This window comes from Cydia splendana, chromosome 10, assembly GCF_910591565.1.
Source record: "Cydia splendana chromosome 10, ilCydSple1.2, whole genome shotgun sequence".
Taxonomy (NCBI): Eukaryota; Metazoa; Arthropoda; class Insecta; order Lepidoptera; family Tortricidae; genus Cydia; species Cydia splendana.
In genome coordinates this window covers 10,423,887-10,443,698 of record NC_085969.1, presented here as the reverse complement: position 1 = coordinate 10,443,698, position 19,812 = coordinate 10,423,887, and the positions used below count along the sequence as shown (strand labels likewise).

The 19,812-nt window shown below is 38.2% G+C and overlaps 1 protein-coding gene across 1 annotated transcript; it reads right to left on the bottom strand.

The window, feature by feature from the left end:
- Positions 1-1,700: 1,700 nt before the first annotated feature.
- LOC134794273 (glutamate receptor ionotropic, kainate 2-like) lies at positions 1,701-19,496 on the bottom strand. The gene is made up of 18 exons (XM_063766031.1): positions 19,369-19,496; positions 16,617-16,831; positions 16,307-16,495; positions 15,715-16,072; positions 15,143-15,249; positions 14,632-14,802; positions 11,255-11,449; positions 10,126-10,189; positions 9,514-9,626; positions 7,956-8,114; positions 5,714-5,913; positions 5,101-5,302; positions 4,704-4,789; positions 4,413-4,500; positions 4,163-4,211; positions 3,403-3,518; positions 2,459-2,749; positions 1,701-1,893 (listed from the first exon to the last, which is right to left on the bottom strand). The coding sequence occupies exons 1-18, from the start codon at positions 19,445-19,447 to the stop codon at positions 1,717-1,719; spliced, it is 2,859 nt and encodes a 952-aa protein (XP_063622101.1). The 5' UTR covers positions 19,448-19,496; the 3' UTR covers positions 1,701-1,716.
- Positions 19,497-19,812: the final 316 nt, after the last annotated feature.

Genomic DNA, 19,812 nt, shown 5'->3' with positions numbered 1-19,812 from the left:
TAAACTCCAATACTTGATTTAGCACAAAAACTAACTCTAAAATCAAGTAGATATTCTAGAGTCAGACCAAGACAAGTCCGGAACGATTTTCATAGCACACGTAGTGCAAGTGTTATTTTGAACGTCAAGTCATTTCAAAGGTACGTTGGCGTCTCCGCACAATCTTTAGAAGACCTTATTTCATATATTTAGTCACTATAACAAAGGTCTGGAGGAGGGATGAAATAGAACACAATGTTTTAATAGTTTATTTTATTAAATAGTTGCACTTATCGATTAAAATGCAGGATGTTATACTTAGTGTTTAAAATCTTACCTAGTAATGTAAAAATTAAAAAATATATACATAAATTAATACCAACTAAAGTCGTCGGGTTGAAATAACTCCTCCTACAAATACATAACAGTTTGGTAACTAAAACAATAAATCATAATAATAACCCCGTAACGCATTGGCCTCATAAAAAACACAATAGAATAATAGGCGTCGTGATCTCTTTAGTTTGCTCAGTCTCGCAGCACTGTGAACACGGGATCAAATGCTAGAGTTAGACCAAGAAAAGTCTGAAGCGGTTTTGATAGCCCACGCAGTGCAAGTGTTATTAATACGTCATAATTTCATAGAAGTTTGACGTTTAAAATGACACTTCTACTACGTGGGCTATCAAAATCGCTGCAGACTTTTCTTGATCTAGCTCTATGCGATCCCTTGTTCACCGTCACCATTGCTGCGAGACGGGCATACAATGGAGGGTTTAGTCGGTATTTGGCCCCTTGGCCACGTGTACGACATATCCGTCCTAGTTCCCCGGCTAGGCGGAATGCCTAAATACATTACTCCACGTTAAAAGAAAGTAATACCAGGTGTGGCCGATTCTAATTTAATGTTTTCTGAAGGTTTTGATCTTGTTGTGATGATGTGAACCTGACGATTACCCACGCTGATTGGTGGGAGCAAAAATGCACTGTAAGTTGTGTCGTAGTCACATACATATAATTAAATACTTTTCAGTTAATTGCATATAGGTACGTACATCTCGTAGTGACCGTTGTGCTAGATGAAATACGGTGTTTCGTGAACCAAAGATTTCCTTTGGCAGAAACAGGTCATTACACATAATGCATAGAAACCATAATGCGATTTGTAGTGTTTAGTTTGAAAATATATTTTTATAGTATGCTAAGCTAATGCTTTTAAGGTATTTATGTATGGGCCACTAGTTGGCTGAAATAAAGATTTTTATTCAATCATTTCATTCATTATTCCTCGGCCCAACTCTCCGTTATCTCCGGTTAGTGAGACTACGCTGGAAGGTGCGGTTCGAGTGTCACACGATGTACAGCGAGCTGCAAATTTGCATAGACACGTTATGAATGGAATTAAAGTGGCCATGCACTTTTGTAGCTGGGTGTACGTTCACTATAACTATAACTGCAAGAAGATTCCTTAAAATAAAAATAAAAAGTTAATATAAGTTAAGTTTAAGTTCATATCTCCTTGACTAGGTGTCTCCGGCTAGTCAGACTGCGAATCATGGTGCAGGTGGTGTGCGAGATAAACGCTCGCTAGTGAGTCGTCTCGCCGGATAGTGAGCGGTTATTTAAAAACCTCGTACCTACACTACTTTTTTTATTGAATTACATAATTTGTACTAACTGTAGAAAAACGAACTGTAACTGTTTTACGTTCCTAAAACAAAGATCTTGTCTCCTCGGCTAGACGTCTCCGTTGTGTCTCCGGCTAGCTCGACTACGCTGCGAGTCGCGGTGCGCGAGCCGTGCGAGGCGGACGCTCGCATTATGAAGTGACGACCGCCGGCGCCTTGGAGCGTTCGATTGGAACGACATGGAGCGCATGCGTGATTCGTTGTCCTCGGGCTCTTCTTCTACCTCCTGCAAATTAACCTCTGTTTAGCAAAAGAGGGTTAGTACTTTTATTTACTAAGGCCCACTTGCACCATCCCACTAACCCGGGGTAAAAGGGTATAACCGTCAACCTAGTGTAAAATTGTATTGGTAACCGTGGTAACTCCAGGTTTAACCGGTTAACCCGGGATAGTGGAATGGTGCAAGTGGGCCTTAACGTGATTAATTTAATAGCTCATTGCTTTAATGTAAAGCATCAGCATTGTTAATAGGGTAAAGATAATATAATAAACTTGGCAATGATTAGCCCTAACAATCTTATTTTCAAGTAGCAGTGGGGATAAACGCCTACTGGTAGTTTACCCTTATACGAAAACAAGTGAAATTAGCTTGTACTTTTATATTTTATAGGTCATAGTGCCCAAGTGAGAGACAATGATTTTTAATGATATTAAACGTTGGTGTACAACATCTTATAAATGGTCTATCGATTTTTTTTAACAAACCGGTTTCTTTTTAGCTGAAAGCGGAAGCAGCAGCCCTTACATTGGCCAGTTTTGTCAGGTAAAGATAGAACAAAGCAAGATTTTACCTGCTCATGTTCCTCGTGAACCTCTTCAGCAGCCTCTGGTTCTGGTGACGGTGGAGGCAACAGCGGGCCCTGTACTGGCTTCTCAGACAGCTGGAAGTTGAAAACGAAGCGCAATTCGTCTGCAAGCCGTTTCCAGTACGATGCCTCAGGGTGCCGGTCCTTTTTGCGAGCTGCGAGCATCAGGTCTACTAGGGAGATGATGATACCGAGCACGCAACCCACTCCTAGCACCGCGAATAGACCTATAAAGTTCTTTATCTTCAGCTTCTCGCTCTCGAACCCCTCATCATCCTGTAAGTTGAAAGTTAAGGTGTGTAAAATAAAGCATGAACGGAAAAGTGTTATTATGATATATCAAAAACAATTAATTAAATAGAGATCTCTTCCGGACAACTGGATGACTACCGTCTCCAATTCTCCCTAAATTCCTCAAAGGTTAACTGGAAGAGATCCTTTAAATTAAAGGGTTAAATTTAAATTTCTTAAGAGTAAGGAAGCCGGTGGAAATCGAGTTATAACATATGAACCCATAGCCACCTCAGATCAGGCTGCGAAACTGGTAATGTAGGATGTGTATATTGTATATCCTTGTACGGGTATATATTTGTTTATATGCGATAGACACAAACAAGTACAAGTACGGTAAAACGGGGTGGCATTTCGACAGGGGCGACTTTGGAATTTCAGATTTTAAGCCATAATGGTTTACGTGGGATTTTTTTATGTAGGTGAACATCAATATGTATAGTAGGTTATCTAACTAGTTACACTAAAAGTTCTACTAAATAATGAATAATAGTATTTTGTGGCCGTTCAAAGTAACCCCAATTTTTTCCCAAAGAAATTTTACTTTCCATTTTACCGGTATAAGCAAGGTTCTTTCTAGCTTACTACATATAATAGGATATAGTATGATATTAAATATCAGTAGATTCGGAACCTACATTACATGCGCCTCCTCCATGCATCTCTTTCCACCATTTATGCTTCATGGCGCGCAGTTCACCTGACTCTTGGAGTTTTAGCAGCGCCAGATTAAGGGCTTGTCGGTACGGAGAGTCTGAAAATACGTAAAAATACACTGAATACATTAGTTGCCTTCTCCATTATAGCAATTAATTAATTTTATGATAAATTGTCATTTTATTGCACTCATAAAAAAAGGTGATTCAATTTGCTACAACTTTATTTCCTGCAATTTATATCATAGGATAACCCTTTGCCGATATTTGGCTGAAAATATAAGTAAAACGGGAAATTTCACTATAAAGTAAAAAAAAAAACTAATTTTTTGAAGCTCCATATCTTAAGAAATATTTTTAGATACGGCGCTGTAGGTAGGCAAGGTTGTTTCAAATTGAATATACCTACTTTCAACGTTAGCTACCTAGCAACTTATGTCAAAAAATCCATAGTTAAAAAAAACTGCAAAATCTGAAAAAAGACCGATTTCTTTTGCAGTTTTTCGTAAACTACCTACCGTACCGCAACTTTTTTTTGCTTGCAAAACATAGTTTTACATTCCTCTAAAGAATCCAAATAAAATACAGCTTTACATCACGTTTTGGGTTTATAGGAGATTTTTATTGTAAGATTTGACTGATGCCGCTCTCCTAATAGCCACCTCAACCCGAAACTTAGTATCGAACTAGCAACACTTTGCTTGAAACAACAAATACTGTTAAATGAAAGAAGTTCCCTTACCTTTCTTCATGGCAATGCCGTATCCTTTGCTGTCTAATAAGCCACCAACCTGCATATTAGAAATTTATTAAAATTTATAGGAAGTTCTTAAAATAGGCGCTCGTGACTTTAATATATTTTACGTTGTGTTTTTTATTTTTTTTTAGACAAAATAGAAATAACATTAGTGACAAAAATATTACGCTAAGAATCAAATCGTATTTAACACTTTAACTTTTACTAATAATAATTATGGCGAAGCTATCATTACCTGTGTGATATTGCAATCTCTTTCAACGTAATATTCTATAGAAGTGGACTCCATGAAAAACGCAAATAGATTTTTTTCGTCCTTCGCCCTGTATAAACAATAAAAAAAAGTTAGTAAGCATACTGTTTAATTTTTAATACCATAACTATCGGATTTAGGAATGCATCTTTATAATTATTTAATCACCAATTTCACCATAATACAAAAGATTTTAACTACGCATTTCTGAGGCCAAAAGAAGAAAAAAAAAATGATATAAGATATAAATAGGTAACTAATATTGATACGTACCTTTCCATACCTTTATCATTATCATCGGGCATTTTCCACTTCTCCATATTTTCGAACATTTTCTTATACATTGGGTTTTGGGAATTCTGAAATGGATTGACAAAAGGATAAAAATATAAGTATTAGGTAAATTAAAAACTGAAGGAAAATGGGAAACTACAACAGAAGCAGTGTTCTAATTTTGTTATGATATGACCATGACACGACCTTCAGATTAAATCAGCACGAACGTACGTACGTATCATTATGAATATCAAAACTTTAACATTTTTTTTAATTAGAATATGATGATGATGTCACTTGAAAAGAAAATTTATTCTTAAAAGCTACGGAATCGGTTATATAATTGAGGAAAGACCGGATACGGCCTGCACCAAAACAAAGCCAATATATTTACATTAAAGAACTTGTAAGTAGCACCATCCTTCTTGGCGCCGTAGGTGATGCCTTTGTCGTTGTTAGCCAGTTCATTAATGTTAGTGAAGTCTTCATTGTTGCTCTTCCTGGCGAGCAGGGTCGCGAGGTTAGCCGTGTAGGAGCTGGTGATGACCAAGGCAAATAGCCACCATGCGCTGGCCACTGCGCGCGATCCGTACGCTCTGATACAATCACAATTTTAACCTTAGTTTTGACCAAGGAGAATTAAGTAGATAGGTTTTGACCAAACTGTTCCGAATTAGAATAAGGTCACATTGACAAATAATATTTCTCAATAATTAAATAACTTTACAGTTTCGTTTTAATTTATTTATGGTTTTACAAGTAGAAATTAATGTTCATGTAATTAACAAAGCATTAAAGAGTCATTTTCGAAAAATATCTCTGCGGTCTAATTGTCACGTCCCATACAAAATTTATGAAAAAAGTCGTGGCAATTGAACGCGATCCCAGACATATTCTCAGAGAATGACCCTAAACTAATTTAAAACGAAATAACAGAACTTTTCATGAATGTGGTTAGATTTTTTTTCCTTCTGGGCACCATGTATAATAAATAATAATGATCTTACGTTGGAGCAATTTCTGATCCCTGCAGCAATACGGCGCCCAAGTTGAACCACAGAGCGTTGGCGAGTGTAAATTGGTTTTCCAGTGCCTGTGGTTCCTCGACGCAAGGGTATGGATTCTGCCACTCATCGGGACATAACCTTCCCACCACGAACAAAACTAACGAGGTACCGACGTATGCCACGCCGAGACAGAACCATACCTAGAACAATTATTTTATGCTTAGGATAGGGTCCTTCAATCTGTAACTCTTCGTTTTCTCATTTTTCTCGTGTTTTTTATGGTTTATCCTATTCACAACTACGAACTTTGACAAAATAGTACTCCAAACCAACAATTCGTAAAAAACTAGCTGGATTCGAGATATACGGCATCAAACTTAGATAAAGAGCCGATAACCGTTGACTCTATAATTGTATCTGTTGTACTGACGGAGGAATGTAAGCTCAGAAGTTACCAAAAATCAATGGTTTTCGTATAGAACCCCTAATAGGTACTAACTGTTTTCTTTTTCCGTAAAAGCGACATTTAGAGTAGCTAACACATTTTCATTCTAGCCATTGTAGCATTCGTATTCAGACCATATTACTCGCTAGTAAAAGACATTCTTAATTCAACGATTTGCGTTTGGTGTGCGTTTAGGAGCGTTTACGATGAACTGCGTAGAAAATCTGGAAGACTATTTTATGTAATGGAATATGTGTAATTAACCCATTATAGACTGAGTTTTTTTGAGGTGTCCAATTTTTGTGATTTTTTAATATGTTCTTTATTAGAGCATATGTAACGAAGTTTTAGTAATAAAAAAATTTTGAGACCTTTCGTTTTGAAAAAAAACGCTGGTACCATATGGGACCGCTAGGCACGTACTGAGGTAAAAATTTGGAAATACTATGAAATTAATAAGAGTACAAATATGTTTATATTATTTATTTAATAAATCAGCCTCTTCGGTTGCAACTTAATAACATACAGTACGTGTGCTTTACTATATTTATTTAATAAATGAGATTCCGAGACGTTACAAAAATACTTTACTTTACATGAAATTGGTAGTTGCATGCAGCACATAATCCTACATCACATTTCGAGCATTCCAATCTCGACCGAGCCTGACAGTTCTCGTACGCACATCTTCGTCGCTTCTGAGAAGGAATGAGGTGGTTTTGACCATTGTACCTTATGGCGTCACTGACACGGCTGTCAGTTCGGGAATATTTAGATGTTGGCAGACGTCCACTAGTAAGAGGTAGGTTTTGATATCTAGTTAGATACGTTTGTGTTATTTGCCGACGAAAGTCCAATTGACCAGCTGCATTTCCTGCTTTTGTTGATAAGACCCAAGCATTACAAATAGAGGCATCTAAAAAGTAGGTAAATATAGACCACCACTACTTTTTACCTCCCATCCCAACGCGATATGTGTCGATATTTTGATCCATCAGATCTGTGCCACCCATGTGTCGATTGTACTCTGTAAATATTGCTGGGCGTGATACGCTGATGTTTTTCTTCTCTGCTGCACTGTATCTGCCTACGTTAGATACAGGAGCTACGCCATGGACAGTAGACATCGGAGCCACGACCGAGTTATCCTTCCAACGAACAACAATAATGTCATCTAAAATATGACAAAACTTTATACAAAACGATAAAATATGATAATTAAATAATACTTCATCTTAATCTTTCGATAAAATGTCAAATCACTATCGTGTATTACTAACAACAATAAAACTACTTAATAGATAAAAAACGAAAGGTTGACGAAAATATCGCACGGGAATCGCCTAGCGATCCCGTACGGTACCAGTAACTTTAACACGCGGTAGTTATAATATTTATACCTACCGGCACTAGTTAAATAAATTAAACTAAAGCAATGTTACTAAATTAAACGATTTTGCAATAACATTTGTTATTTATCTGTTAGTAAACCAAATATTATAACTTACTTGAACGGCGTAATCATTTTTCCGCGAAATTTGCGATGCACCTGCTTTGACCTTCAATCACACGCAACTGATGTAAATAAGTACTGTTTTAGGTTAACAATCGGCAGCGTTATGTCTCCTAGATCAACTTTCGCCAATAAGAGCCCGTCTTACGCGTCGCAATTTGGCCAATCACGCGAAAATAAAAGTCGCAAATAAATGGTACCATATGGTACCGCTAGTCTATAATGGGTTAAAGCGTACATCAAATCTTTGATTTTAGCCAGAAACCTTATTTTCGAGTACTCACTCCTGTGGAAAAGGGCAACATGAAGGCGAAGAGCTTCGGGTCCGGCGCTCTAGGTTTCTTGTAAACTATGCTGATGCCCAGGTTCATGAACGGAGTGGTGAAGTCCACTTGCCGTTCGCGTTCCGCCGTTATGGTCAGATCAGTAATGGCGAAGTCCATCTGTAAGGTTGATATAACCAAAGAATTATAGAGAAGGACGGCGGGAACCAATAAAAAAGGCCGTACAATAATCACAATGACCACGACTACTCTAAGAAGAGTATTCGAATAAGAAGAACTGAAGCGTTATTATTTGTAAAGGAGGTGTAAACACTAAGAAGAAATCTGCTCCTGAGGTTAAAAGCCGAGCTAGAATACGCTGTATGTTTTGTGGTAAATGAATTGTCAAACGACAACTTTCGAAAACCAGAACTACTTGATGTGCAAGACCGGACAGCGACATCTACTTTAGCTGTCAAATGTTAAAGCATGAATGTGTTCGACATGCTTGTTGGTGAAAACGAACTCGAGGTGCAGAGCAGACTTGAGAAATGGCGGCAAAAATTGGAGAATGTTAGCCTGAAGATCAGCAGATCTAAAACAGAACATATGTTCTGCGACTTCTGCGATTTTGGCGGTCTCTCCGGTTTTGCTGCCATTGAACTCGACGGCGTTACATTGCCGGTCTGCTCCGACTTTAAGTACCTCGGTTCGCTCGTACAGTGCGATGGCGATATTGACCGTGCCGTGAAAAACCGGATTAGCACAAGATGGATGAAATGGCGACAGGTTACGGGAACCATTTGCGACTCCCGAATGCCTCTTCGGTTGAAGGGCAAAATTTATAAATCAATCATAAGACCTGTCGTCATGTATGGATGTGTGTTGGGCCCTAAAGATGACGGATGAAAGAGGTTGCATGTAGCGGAGATGAGAATGTTAAGATGGATGTGTGGCGTGTCAAGAATGGATAGGATAAGGAATGAGTATATAAGAGGAAGCCTGAAAGTTGCACCCATAATAGAAAAAGTAAGGGCAAATCGCCTAGCGTGGTACGGGCATGTGATGCGGAGGGATGAAAGTCATGTGACGAGAAAGGTATTACGAATGGATATGGAGGGAAGTACGAGAAGAGGAAAACCGATGAAAATGTGGATGGACTGTGTGAGAGATGATATGAAACGAACGCAAGTGAATGATGAAATGACGGGCGACAGAAAGGTGTGGAAGAGAAAGACATGCTGCGCCGACCCCAAGTGAATGGGACAAGGGCAAGAGAATGACGATGAACGTGTTCGACATGGCACCTCTTCCCTTTCCAGCTTTTTGACATAAATGAAGTAATATCACAAAAGTGTGAGTATTATGACAAGGCTAAAATTAAACAATGGATAAATGTAACGTTATTCTTGGTTAACGCTTGGTAAACTTTAAACATCATGCAATTTATAAGGAGGTCATAATATTGAGTACCTAAATTGAGTCTTAATGGTATGGGAGAGACTCTTATAGGCACATAGCGAACAACGAAAAAGTTCTAGTTTCGGTGGTTGATAATGGATGGTATGGATTTACTTACATTCGGTTGATTGAGGGCTAACAACATCTTGGTGTAGTTGCTGTCGTGCTCAATGAACGTGTAGTTGAACTTTAGCTGTTCTGCCAGCTTCTCGATTAGTTCTATACAAAACCCTGTACAATGCAATGAATATTATTTTGAAGCTTGGTTGTAAATAGTGTTGAAATAGGGATCCAAAAATCACATTTGCACAAGCAACATAAGAGGCGACATACCAAACAATGATATTGTCGCAATCGCAACCTGTACTTCACGACCAGAACGTCGTAAGCGCCGTAAAATTCTTGGCGCTTACGCGTTTAAGTCACGAGATTCACGCTCCGCTTCTATGGTTTGATGCCAAAACGGCAGTAACTCATGGCGCAAAATACTTACTGGTTGTCTGTTTCGGTTCTATACGTTATTAATATGTATGTAATAGTTTAATGATAACAAGTCATTAAACACAGGTATTGCTAAAAACTGCAGGCTGTAGGAATAAGGAATAACAATCAAAGGAACATTATTTATAACCGTTTTGTATTAAAATAACTACATTCATATAATTCTACAGTTACTTAATTATACAGATTTACACAATCTGAAAATATACATACTTTATAATATGTTTACCTTCGTAACGATCATTGTCACTAAGCCTCTCCGTGGAGTCTTTCATCATCACGTACGGTTTGATCTGGAACAATACAGTTGTCAACTTTTACAACAAGTAGACGGAAAAAAGTAAGATTAACTCCCCTCAATCTCTGTTTTAGCACTATGGCATTTGACACCAGACAAAGGTCACGGTGCACGGTGTATAGCAAATCTCGTAACAATCTACTACAGGCGGCGTAGCACGGTCGCGTTTTTATCCCTTGTCACCATGCCTGTCACGTTCTAACAAGTAAGTAAGTGCGAAAGGGACGCGCTTAGTGATAGACGATAAAAATGGAACCGTGCTGCGCCCGCAGATGTAGGTAGTGCATAATTATTAATTGTTTTCCATCGTATTTTCTTGGAAACGTTCGTATTTGTCATGCTACTTCAGTCAACCTCAGTAGTTTTTGTACCGAGACTGTCTTTTGTAGCAAGACAAGCAAGACACGTTTGTTTGTACGTTTCCGTGGAAATATGATGGAAAATAATTATGCAAGAAGTTAACAATAACTTCTTGCGAAATACTTACGTACGTACGTACCTACAAGTACTCAAAAGAATTAAGTCATTCTCAAATAGGGAACAAGAGGTCTATTCCGATAGTCATTTCTTGTTATCATTTTGTCATGGGTAACAAGAAATAACTAGAGTCCGCTTAGGCTAACTTTGCATCGATTTGAACAGAACAAAGCGAGATAATGTCATTATAAACGTCATATTTTCGTAAAAAATTACATTAATGAAGACAATGCCACACTTCATCATTGCAAGTGTCGCCATCTACTCAAGTATAGGCCAAAGGTATGGCACCAACTTTTCGAGCGATGGGGCCATATCTTTGGCCTGTACTCCAGTAGATGGCGACACTTCTTGATATTTAACAAATTTAACACATATCGGTGAAAAAATAAGGATCAAAGTCAAATGACGTTCTAAAAGTTTTGATCATGTGTCGAAAGATGGCAGTAAATTTAATGTGACTACAAAAATTACTTTGACAATACGCCTCTATTGACATTCTCTTTGGTATCTGATAGGTAAGTAAGATAAGTATTTCCCTCTGGTAAGGCTCAGCTTTCTTTCTTTACTCAGCAATACGTACAATAGCAATGAGTATATTGAAGGTTTGGTTGGTCATGACGCCGGGCGCAAGCGTTGCAACGGTGGTAGCACGACGGTCCCATTTTACTTCATTGACGTCCCACATCCCGATGAACTCGAGCCGCCCGCCGCGCGTCAGCTCGCCAACCCGCAGCCAACCGGCGTGCCGCTGGCCTGCTAGACCATCCCATTCGCCCTATGAAACATTGTTTATATTATACTGTGGAAGCTCGATAACTCTAACCTCGATAAGGCGAAATCCTCGTTAGGGGCTATTCATAAATTACGTCATTTCAAATTAGGGGGGGGGGGGGTCTGGACATCGGATGACGGTAGCACGACGTAGGAGGAAACGGGGTCCTTCGAGGCATGATTTTTGGATGATTTTAGGGGGGGGGGGGGGTCAAAAATTGTCAAAAATCGATGACGTAATTAATGGACAGCCCCTTAACTTGAAATGAAATGTTCGCTTCCCTTCAATACCCAAAACCTCCACTCGAAATATTTAAGAGCGCTATTACATTTCGGCGTTGAGCGAGTTTAGGTATTTTACGCGCTGCGGCAGGCCGTGCGAGCTCAGTATGCCGATCCCTTCTACCACACTCGCACTACAATGATGGATTAAACATTCTTGATCCTTCGCGAAGCATATTGAAATCAACCATAACAACACTAACTGTGCTAACTTTTAAAGTCCTAAAACTGTTATTTGGTAAGTACGAAAATACTAAATGCAGTGCAAATGTAAGTGTGTGCAGTGTTCATAAATTACGTCATCTATTTTTGACCCCCCCACCCCTCAAATCATCCAAAAATCATGCTTCGGGTGACTCTGTTTCCTCCTACGTCATACTACCATCATCCGATGTCCAGACCCCCCCCCCCCCCCTCCTTCCATTTGAAACGACGTAATTTATGAATAGCCCCATACTCGTACTTATGAAGGTATAAGTATTACTCGAAATAAATTATAGGTACTCGCTTATTTACATGTTTCGTCATAGCATTTAGTACCTATAGGTTGTAAAGTTTGTATCAACGAGGGTTTAAAAACGAACTAGTATTGAGGATCTGATGATAATGATGATGATTAAGGTGGTCACGGATACCAATCAACCATGTAGTAACATGATTAGGCTCGTTTGATTCGTCTCAACAATATCTTTGACACTGAAGATACACAGGGTCTGATGATGGAGCTGGAAGGTGGCCACGGGTACCAGTCTATCATGTAACTAAACCACTTCGTGTTTGGGCTCGTTTGATTCGTCTCAACAAGATCTTTGACACTGAAGATACACAGGGTCTGATGATGGAGCTGGAAGGTGGCCACGGGTACCAGTCTATCGTGTAACTAAACAACTTCGTGTTTGGGCTCGTTTGATTCGTCTCAACAAGATCTTTGACACAAGACAGTACTCAGGGTCTGATGATGGAGCTGGAAGGTGGTCACCATTACCAATCAACCATGCAACTAAACCACATCGTGTTTAGGCTCGTTTGATTCGTCTCAACAAGATCTTTGACACTAGGTGATACACCAAACACGAAGCCCAAACACGATGCCCAAACACGAAGCCCAAACACGTAGCCCAAACACGAAGTGGTTCAGTTACGTGATAGACTGGTACCCGTCGCCACCTTCGAGCTCCATCATCAGACCCTGCATGAGTAGTATCTTGTGTCAAAGATCTTGTTGCGACGAATCAAACGAGCCCAAACACGAAGTGGTTCAGTTACATGGTAGACTGGTACCCGTGGCCACAGTCCAGCTCCATCATCAGACTCTGAGTACTAACTTTTGTCAAAGATCTTGTTGTGACGAATCGAACGAGCCCAAGCACGAAGTGGTTTAGTTGCATGGTTAATTGGTACCGGTGACCACCTTCCAGCTCCATCATCAGACCCTGAGTACTATCTTGTGTCAAAGATCTTGTTGAGATGAATAAAACGAGCCTAAACACGAAGTGGTTTAGTTGCATGGTTGATTGGTACCGGTGACCACCTTCCGGCTCCATCATCAGACCCTGGGTACTATCTTGAGTCAAAATTAATACATATAGAATGTCAGGTCGCTTCAAATATTTTTAATCCTGTCCGGTAGTTTATTAAACTGTACCATTATAAATTATAATACTATAAAAACAGTGCTAGGACCAAAGTGTCTCGTTGCGGTTTACACGCACACAGTATAGCGTTTTACACGGCGCCCGCCGCACACAATGATAAAAAATCTCGTTGTCGCCGTTGAAAATGTGCGGAGCCGACCGACACACGTCCTGCCTCTACAAGCTCTGCCGCGGCACTGAGCTGGCGCAGCGCGCGTCATCGGTAATATAGAGTAGTTTTCAAAAAATTGCCAAAAAATTATAGTAGAATTTCATAAACACTTATGTATACCAACAGTATAAGCAAACGTTGCAGATTGCTTGAGTATGAAAATGACTTCGATATTAAGTAGATTTTCGTAGGAATTGACACTTGTTTCGGAGAGAAAATTGAGTTCGTTTTACTTTGATTTTCTCTTTCTCAGAGGTGTGTAGGAAAAATATCGTTTGATATGCCTAAAGTACAGGGTATTAGTAATACAAAATAGCCAGGTTTAGCAGAGTAAACTTCTCAACATTTCCAAATAAGAGCTTGCCATTCAGTGCTTCACGGGGTTTTTCGGAAACGACCATCAGAAAAAAAATCATTACTAATTTAATAAGTCCTTTTTCTAATATTTACAACGATATTTAAAAAGATAAGAAGAGACTTTTACTGGAACAAGTACTCATTGTTTCTAATAATGAGCACAAAGTCCTGAATTTCGTCGACTAGTATCATCAATTTTGCGTTATTTCGACTTTTCTTGTAAGAGCGCTCTTAACCTCATTATAGTTCGTTTTTTTTAGCATTAGAAAGAACTTGAAAGAAGGTAAGCGATCTTGTCATGTCTTTTATTTGAAAAACGCTTTTTAAAAATCAATAACTATTAAGTACTTATGAAAGCAGGAGAATATAAATGATCGTATTAGATTCATAATTGTTACATACTTGCCGTAACTTATTTTTAAAATGTGTTTTTCAATTAAAAGACACATCAAGATTGTTTACCTTATTTCTAATGCTAAAAAAAAACGAACTATAGACGAAGTAACCAACGATTCCCTTTATGGTTATCCAGTACAACTTTTACCTATGTACATATATTTAAGTCGAGATATGAAATACCTCTTTAACTCGAAAATATAGATGTATTCTTTTATCACCTTTTGAGTTATATCTGTACATCTACAGCTTATCTAAAATTATCATAAAAACTAGCAATTTTATGTGAATAAATATTTTCAAACGACTAAGTTTACTTTTGTAAGAAAAATGTTAATTGCTTACCGAACGAAGGTGGTTGATGAGAGTGTCGGCGTAAATATGATAGTTGTAAGGCTGGCATTCCTCGCTGGAGTCTAATTGTACATCGAAATTTCTCAACCTTTGAGCCGCTTCATAAACTACGTCGTATGTAAGAATAAGCGAAGTCGGTGCTGCGTTTCGTATCTGATCTATCTGAAATATTAGAAATACAATATTTTAGTCCGACTTAAAACGTACATAATGAAATGAAGGTCTCGTTTATTAAGGATTTTGAAGTCTCTTCTTCTTTTCAGCATATTTGCGTCCACTACTTCTATGCGGCGGTATTATGCCAGGTCGGCCCCGCCGTCTTTCTAATGTCGTCCGACTATCGGCCATTTGAAGCCTAGTTATTTAAAACACAAATACTGCTGAAATTGATTCAGAATAGTTTCAGTGAATCGAAAAGTAAAAAGTGAACTTTGAATGGTTCGGAAATAAATACTAGGTATTCTCTGTATTTTGTTTATTGTCTTATTCAAAATATGGGTACCTTTTCCATCTCTTCCTCATTAATAGCATCTTTGAATCGTGATATATATTTCTCATGCCATCTATCCATGATGTCATCTTCTCCGGTGTGATCAAATAACTGCAGTCCTGGAACATATTTGAGAGATAGAGTGAATACGTTCACCATTTAATCTTGATATAGTATTGGGGTTGTTTTTTAATAAAACACTAAAAATGTGTAATGTAATATTATTACAGAGTGCTCCAAAAATACGTTGAAGTTTTGCGTTTGTAAATAAAAGCTAGAAGATAATATTTTCCAGATACATAAGTAATACGTTTGTTTAGTTATAAATGATCGTTTTAATTATGACATTTTAGTATAAAATATGTAGCTAAGTAAGAAAAATATTCCTGATAATTCTTTGTCAACGTATTTTTGGGCCCAGTACTTCAATACAATATTAAAATTATTAAATATGTGAATGTTAAGAATTCATTCATGGCGAAACAAATATCTTTGACGGTAATAGCGGCATGCACTATTGAATAGATACAACTTTCTGTGCAGAAGGGGGTCATGTTCTCGACATTTATCATTATCATACTGACCAGTAATATTAGCATCGCCATGACTGTACGGCTCCAAATCCATCGTATGTAAGTCCAGCGCAAGTAGGATATAGGCATGTCTTTCAGACAACAACCCAACTTTTTGCGCCTGGGCGAGTACTCTGTCGCAACATTTTTCATCACACCACACTATGAATTTAGTATGTTCTGCCTTCTTAAGTATGACCAATAAGTTCCTAAGACCATCCTGGTCGTCCTCTTCTGGTAGCCGTCGTGCCAGCACCTCGGTTTGGGCGCCCTGGTCAGCAATGCCCTGCACCAGCTGGGCCCCCACTGGACCGTCGTGCAAAAGGATCGCGCTGAGCCAACCCTTCGCTTGACAAAGTGTAGCGCACATCTGAAATCCACAGATACTGTCTACAGAAGCTACAGTTTTTAACTCTAGCTAAGGTAGGTATCACATACCCCTTGCTAAACATAAAAAACATACCGTTGTTTTTTCATACGGACCATACTTACATCAAGAATTACATTAGGTAGGTATTTACCTATACTTTGAACTTTTAATAAGCGCCATTATTATTGGCAATGCAGTGATTGGAATAAAATAAAATATAATGAAAATTGCTACCTTCATCAAAATACTGCTATGCGGATACATATGCACAGCTTCCCACTGCTGTAAGGTCTCCGGTGGTACGGTGAGCGCGGCCGGCGCGACCATGAGCAGCGGGACGCCGCTGCGCGCCGCGGCTTCGGCCGTCAGCTCGATCTCATCAGGCTTGCCGTATGCCACGATGGCTGACACGCCGCTGGCTACCTGAAAAGTTAACACACGTGACAAAAGTTAATGTAGATGTATATGTAGTACACGGTTTATGTAAGTATTGATATTTTTTTGATCTTGTGACTGATATAAAAATCAAAAAAATACGATATACCTGAGCACAAACTTGATCGGGCATGGAAGCTGGTTCATTTGGCTCAACAGAAGCCACCGTGACTTCCCACTTGAATTCTTCAGCAGGTTCTTGTTCCGACATAATGTGAGTCTCTTGCTTTTTCTCTTCAGACAAGAAATCTTCCACTTTCGAGAGAGCAGCTTCTGCTGCCGCTGCCAGAAGGTAGCCATCCTGTGGTGTCGGAGCTACCACTCCTATAAAAAATACGAAAAACTACCTTAAAATTAGAATCTTTGAAAACTCATATTTTAATACAGGGGAATTATAAATCTTATAGTTATTTTGTGACCATAACACCCGTCAAATTATATTGATTCTTGCATAGGTACTAACATTACAATGTAGAAACTACTGGCGAAGTTTTTACAGGAGACCAGAGTACATAGGTACTCTACTATGAACATGAGACATGAGGCATGAGTAGGTATAGTGTAAATAACATTATTTTCATATCTCATGCTCTGAAAGTGGGTCGTTGTTGTTCTAAAAGGTGCGCAGAAAGTGATACGTTTATGCTCTAGCGCAGAAAAGTGGTGTACTCCTCTGCGTCCCCGTCCCACGAACAACTGGGTGGAAACAAAGTTGAAATAGTGTCTTTATTTCCTCGCCTGGAACAATTGGTAATTGTTTAATTTTACTAATCCCACGTTAATCCTTTTTTTATAAAAAATGATGTAAATTGTTAAAAACAAATTATTCTTGATTTCTTTCGTTGAATTCTATTTACTCGATTTCATAAGGCGGGAACCAAAAGGAATACGCTAAAAATATGTTTTTAAGCCTTACACTTGCTTAAATGAGCAAAGGCAGAATCTCATACAGCCACAGTTAAACGTTTGTACGATTTTAAATTGGTTTTTAAAGTTATTTAGCACTATATTCATGAAAATAAAATAAAATACAAGTTAAAAATGTATTATATTATTAATTAAATTGCTATTTAATATTTAAAATACTTTTATTATGTTATTACGTGGTGCGGCGCACCAAGGTCGCGGTGCGGTCCGGTAGTCTGTTGTGGCTTTTAGAACGAAAAAGTATAAAATTAAAAAGTAAGAGGCAATCCCGCTGATTTTCATACTAAAATGAACAAATCATTTTAAAATTACTGCAGTTTGGTAAAAAATGTGTGTTTTCGAAAATATTGCATTCTAAATGATTTTCGCTAGGGGTTATTAATCTCCCCACATGTAAAGTCTCCGATTGCAAGTAAGTCCTAAGGAAAAAAATCATGGCCGTAGGTCTATTGGGTACTTCAATTACTGATTTTGCGAAATTGCCTTGTCTTGTTTGGTTTCCTCGCATTCGATATGAAAAGTAGAGTGTTTAACTCGGGTGAAAGGCACTATTTCCGTCTCGGGCTATTGGCGCTCTCACTGCGTTCGAGCGCCAAACTACCTCGACAGAAATGGGTGCCTTTCAACCCTTGGTTAACAATCTACTATTGCGGTATTTGACACATTATGACTGACGTATATAGAGATGTAACTAACGCAAATCAATTGTCACAGCAAGCGATTACGATTGGATGGCACGTAGACTGAGGTATCGAATTGTGACGTATAATGATTTTTTATTTGAGATTTAAATAAAGCTAGAATTATATGGTTTTCCCGCAAGCTACCGGTCGGTCGGTGTATTTAATACACCGACCGAGTAGGTCGCACCCATTGTCAAAATTGAAACTAACTGGGGATCTATTTTAAAGTTTATTTATGTTATTTCTGTGTCAAATTTGTTGTCTGTTAAGTGACGATAAATGTATCCATATTTACAGTTAATTATCCACCTTTTCCTTATTTTTATTAAAAGAAAAATGAAAAATTCATATCGATTTACTTAGACGACTACCGATTCATAACGGTGGTGTCCGGCCAACCCTAAAATTAAAAAAAAAAAGACGTAGAACGTAAACGTTCGCAGTGCAGTTGTTTTCCTTTGTGATTTCGATGTGCAAAACATTTTACGTAGTATTGCTGTTGTGAGTGACAGACGTCAAATACCGCAAATAATGTTATTTACACTATAATAAGGATGCAGAGTATCTACTGAACATACAATATGTGTAATTGTGTAATACGTATACATACTATTACTATTACATATTCTGCTTAAATGCCGTGTCATTGTAAAGTAAATAACTGTCTAACTCAAAGTGTAAAATAATATTTATAGAAATATGGTCAAACCCCCTGATGTCTTAATACATACGTCTAAACTCTAAATCGGTTCAAACACTTTGCCTTTAATCTGTATTTTGAACTTTGATAACCATTGTTTGTTTACTTTGCGAGCATACAAATATACAAATACTCTTTATTGCATACCTCAATAAAAGAAAACAATACAAAAGAAAACAGTAACACAAGCCGAGTTAAACAACAGGTGGTCTTAACGCTAAAATGCATCGAGCATAATTATGAGATAGCCAAGGAAATTCTCGGATCGCAGATATTTTTATAGATCCATTACGGCATTTAATGCGAGTTTATCTATAGTCTGTTTCGACAAAATCACAACAATACCTAGTATAAAAGGATCTAATAGTCATCTACCTACAAGTCCAACTGGGTCAGGTTTGAACATAAGTGCCCTCGTGTGATGCCAGCGAAATTACTGCTTCCCGTGTAGCATAAAAATATGTGATAATGCAATCTTAATGCCTTCCAGTGCCTTGCTTTCAAACATTAGGTATATATATGTACCTAGTATACCAACAACAATAACTAACCAATTTTCACTGTCGCTGTATCTCCTCTATGCAACAGCAACAACAGGAACCACAAATTCCATACATAAATTATACACATTTTAAAAACTTCACAATCACACACCAAAATAATTCATAATTATCACCTTAGACACTGAGTTTTTTCTTAATTAAACAATTAGAATCAACCAAACGACTGGCTTTTATTGTCTTTTCATAATGTTTGGTAAAGAGTTGTGTAAATTTTGTGCTGTTTAATGGAAACATACACATTACACACGTCTGCGCCGGCAGAGCACGTGCGCGCGACCCGCTTATGAGCTATTTTGAACCCGACGAGTTTGAGGACGTCTACCGACATAACTAGACCGTTAATCATTGACCGAATGTTTGTGAACAAACTGTTTAGTCTGGTCTAGGAACGTCTGGATATCAAGGCTAATCGCCATTGAGACTATCGACGCC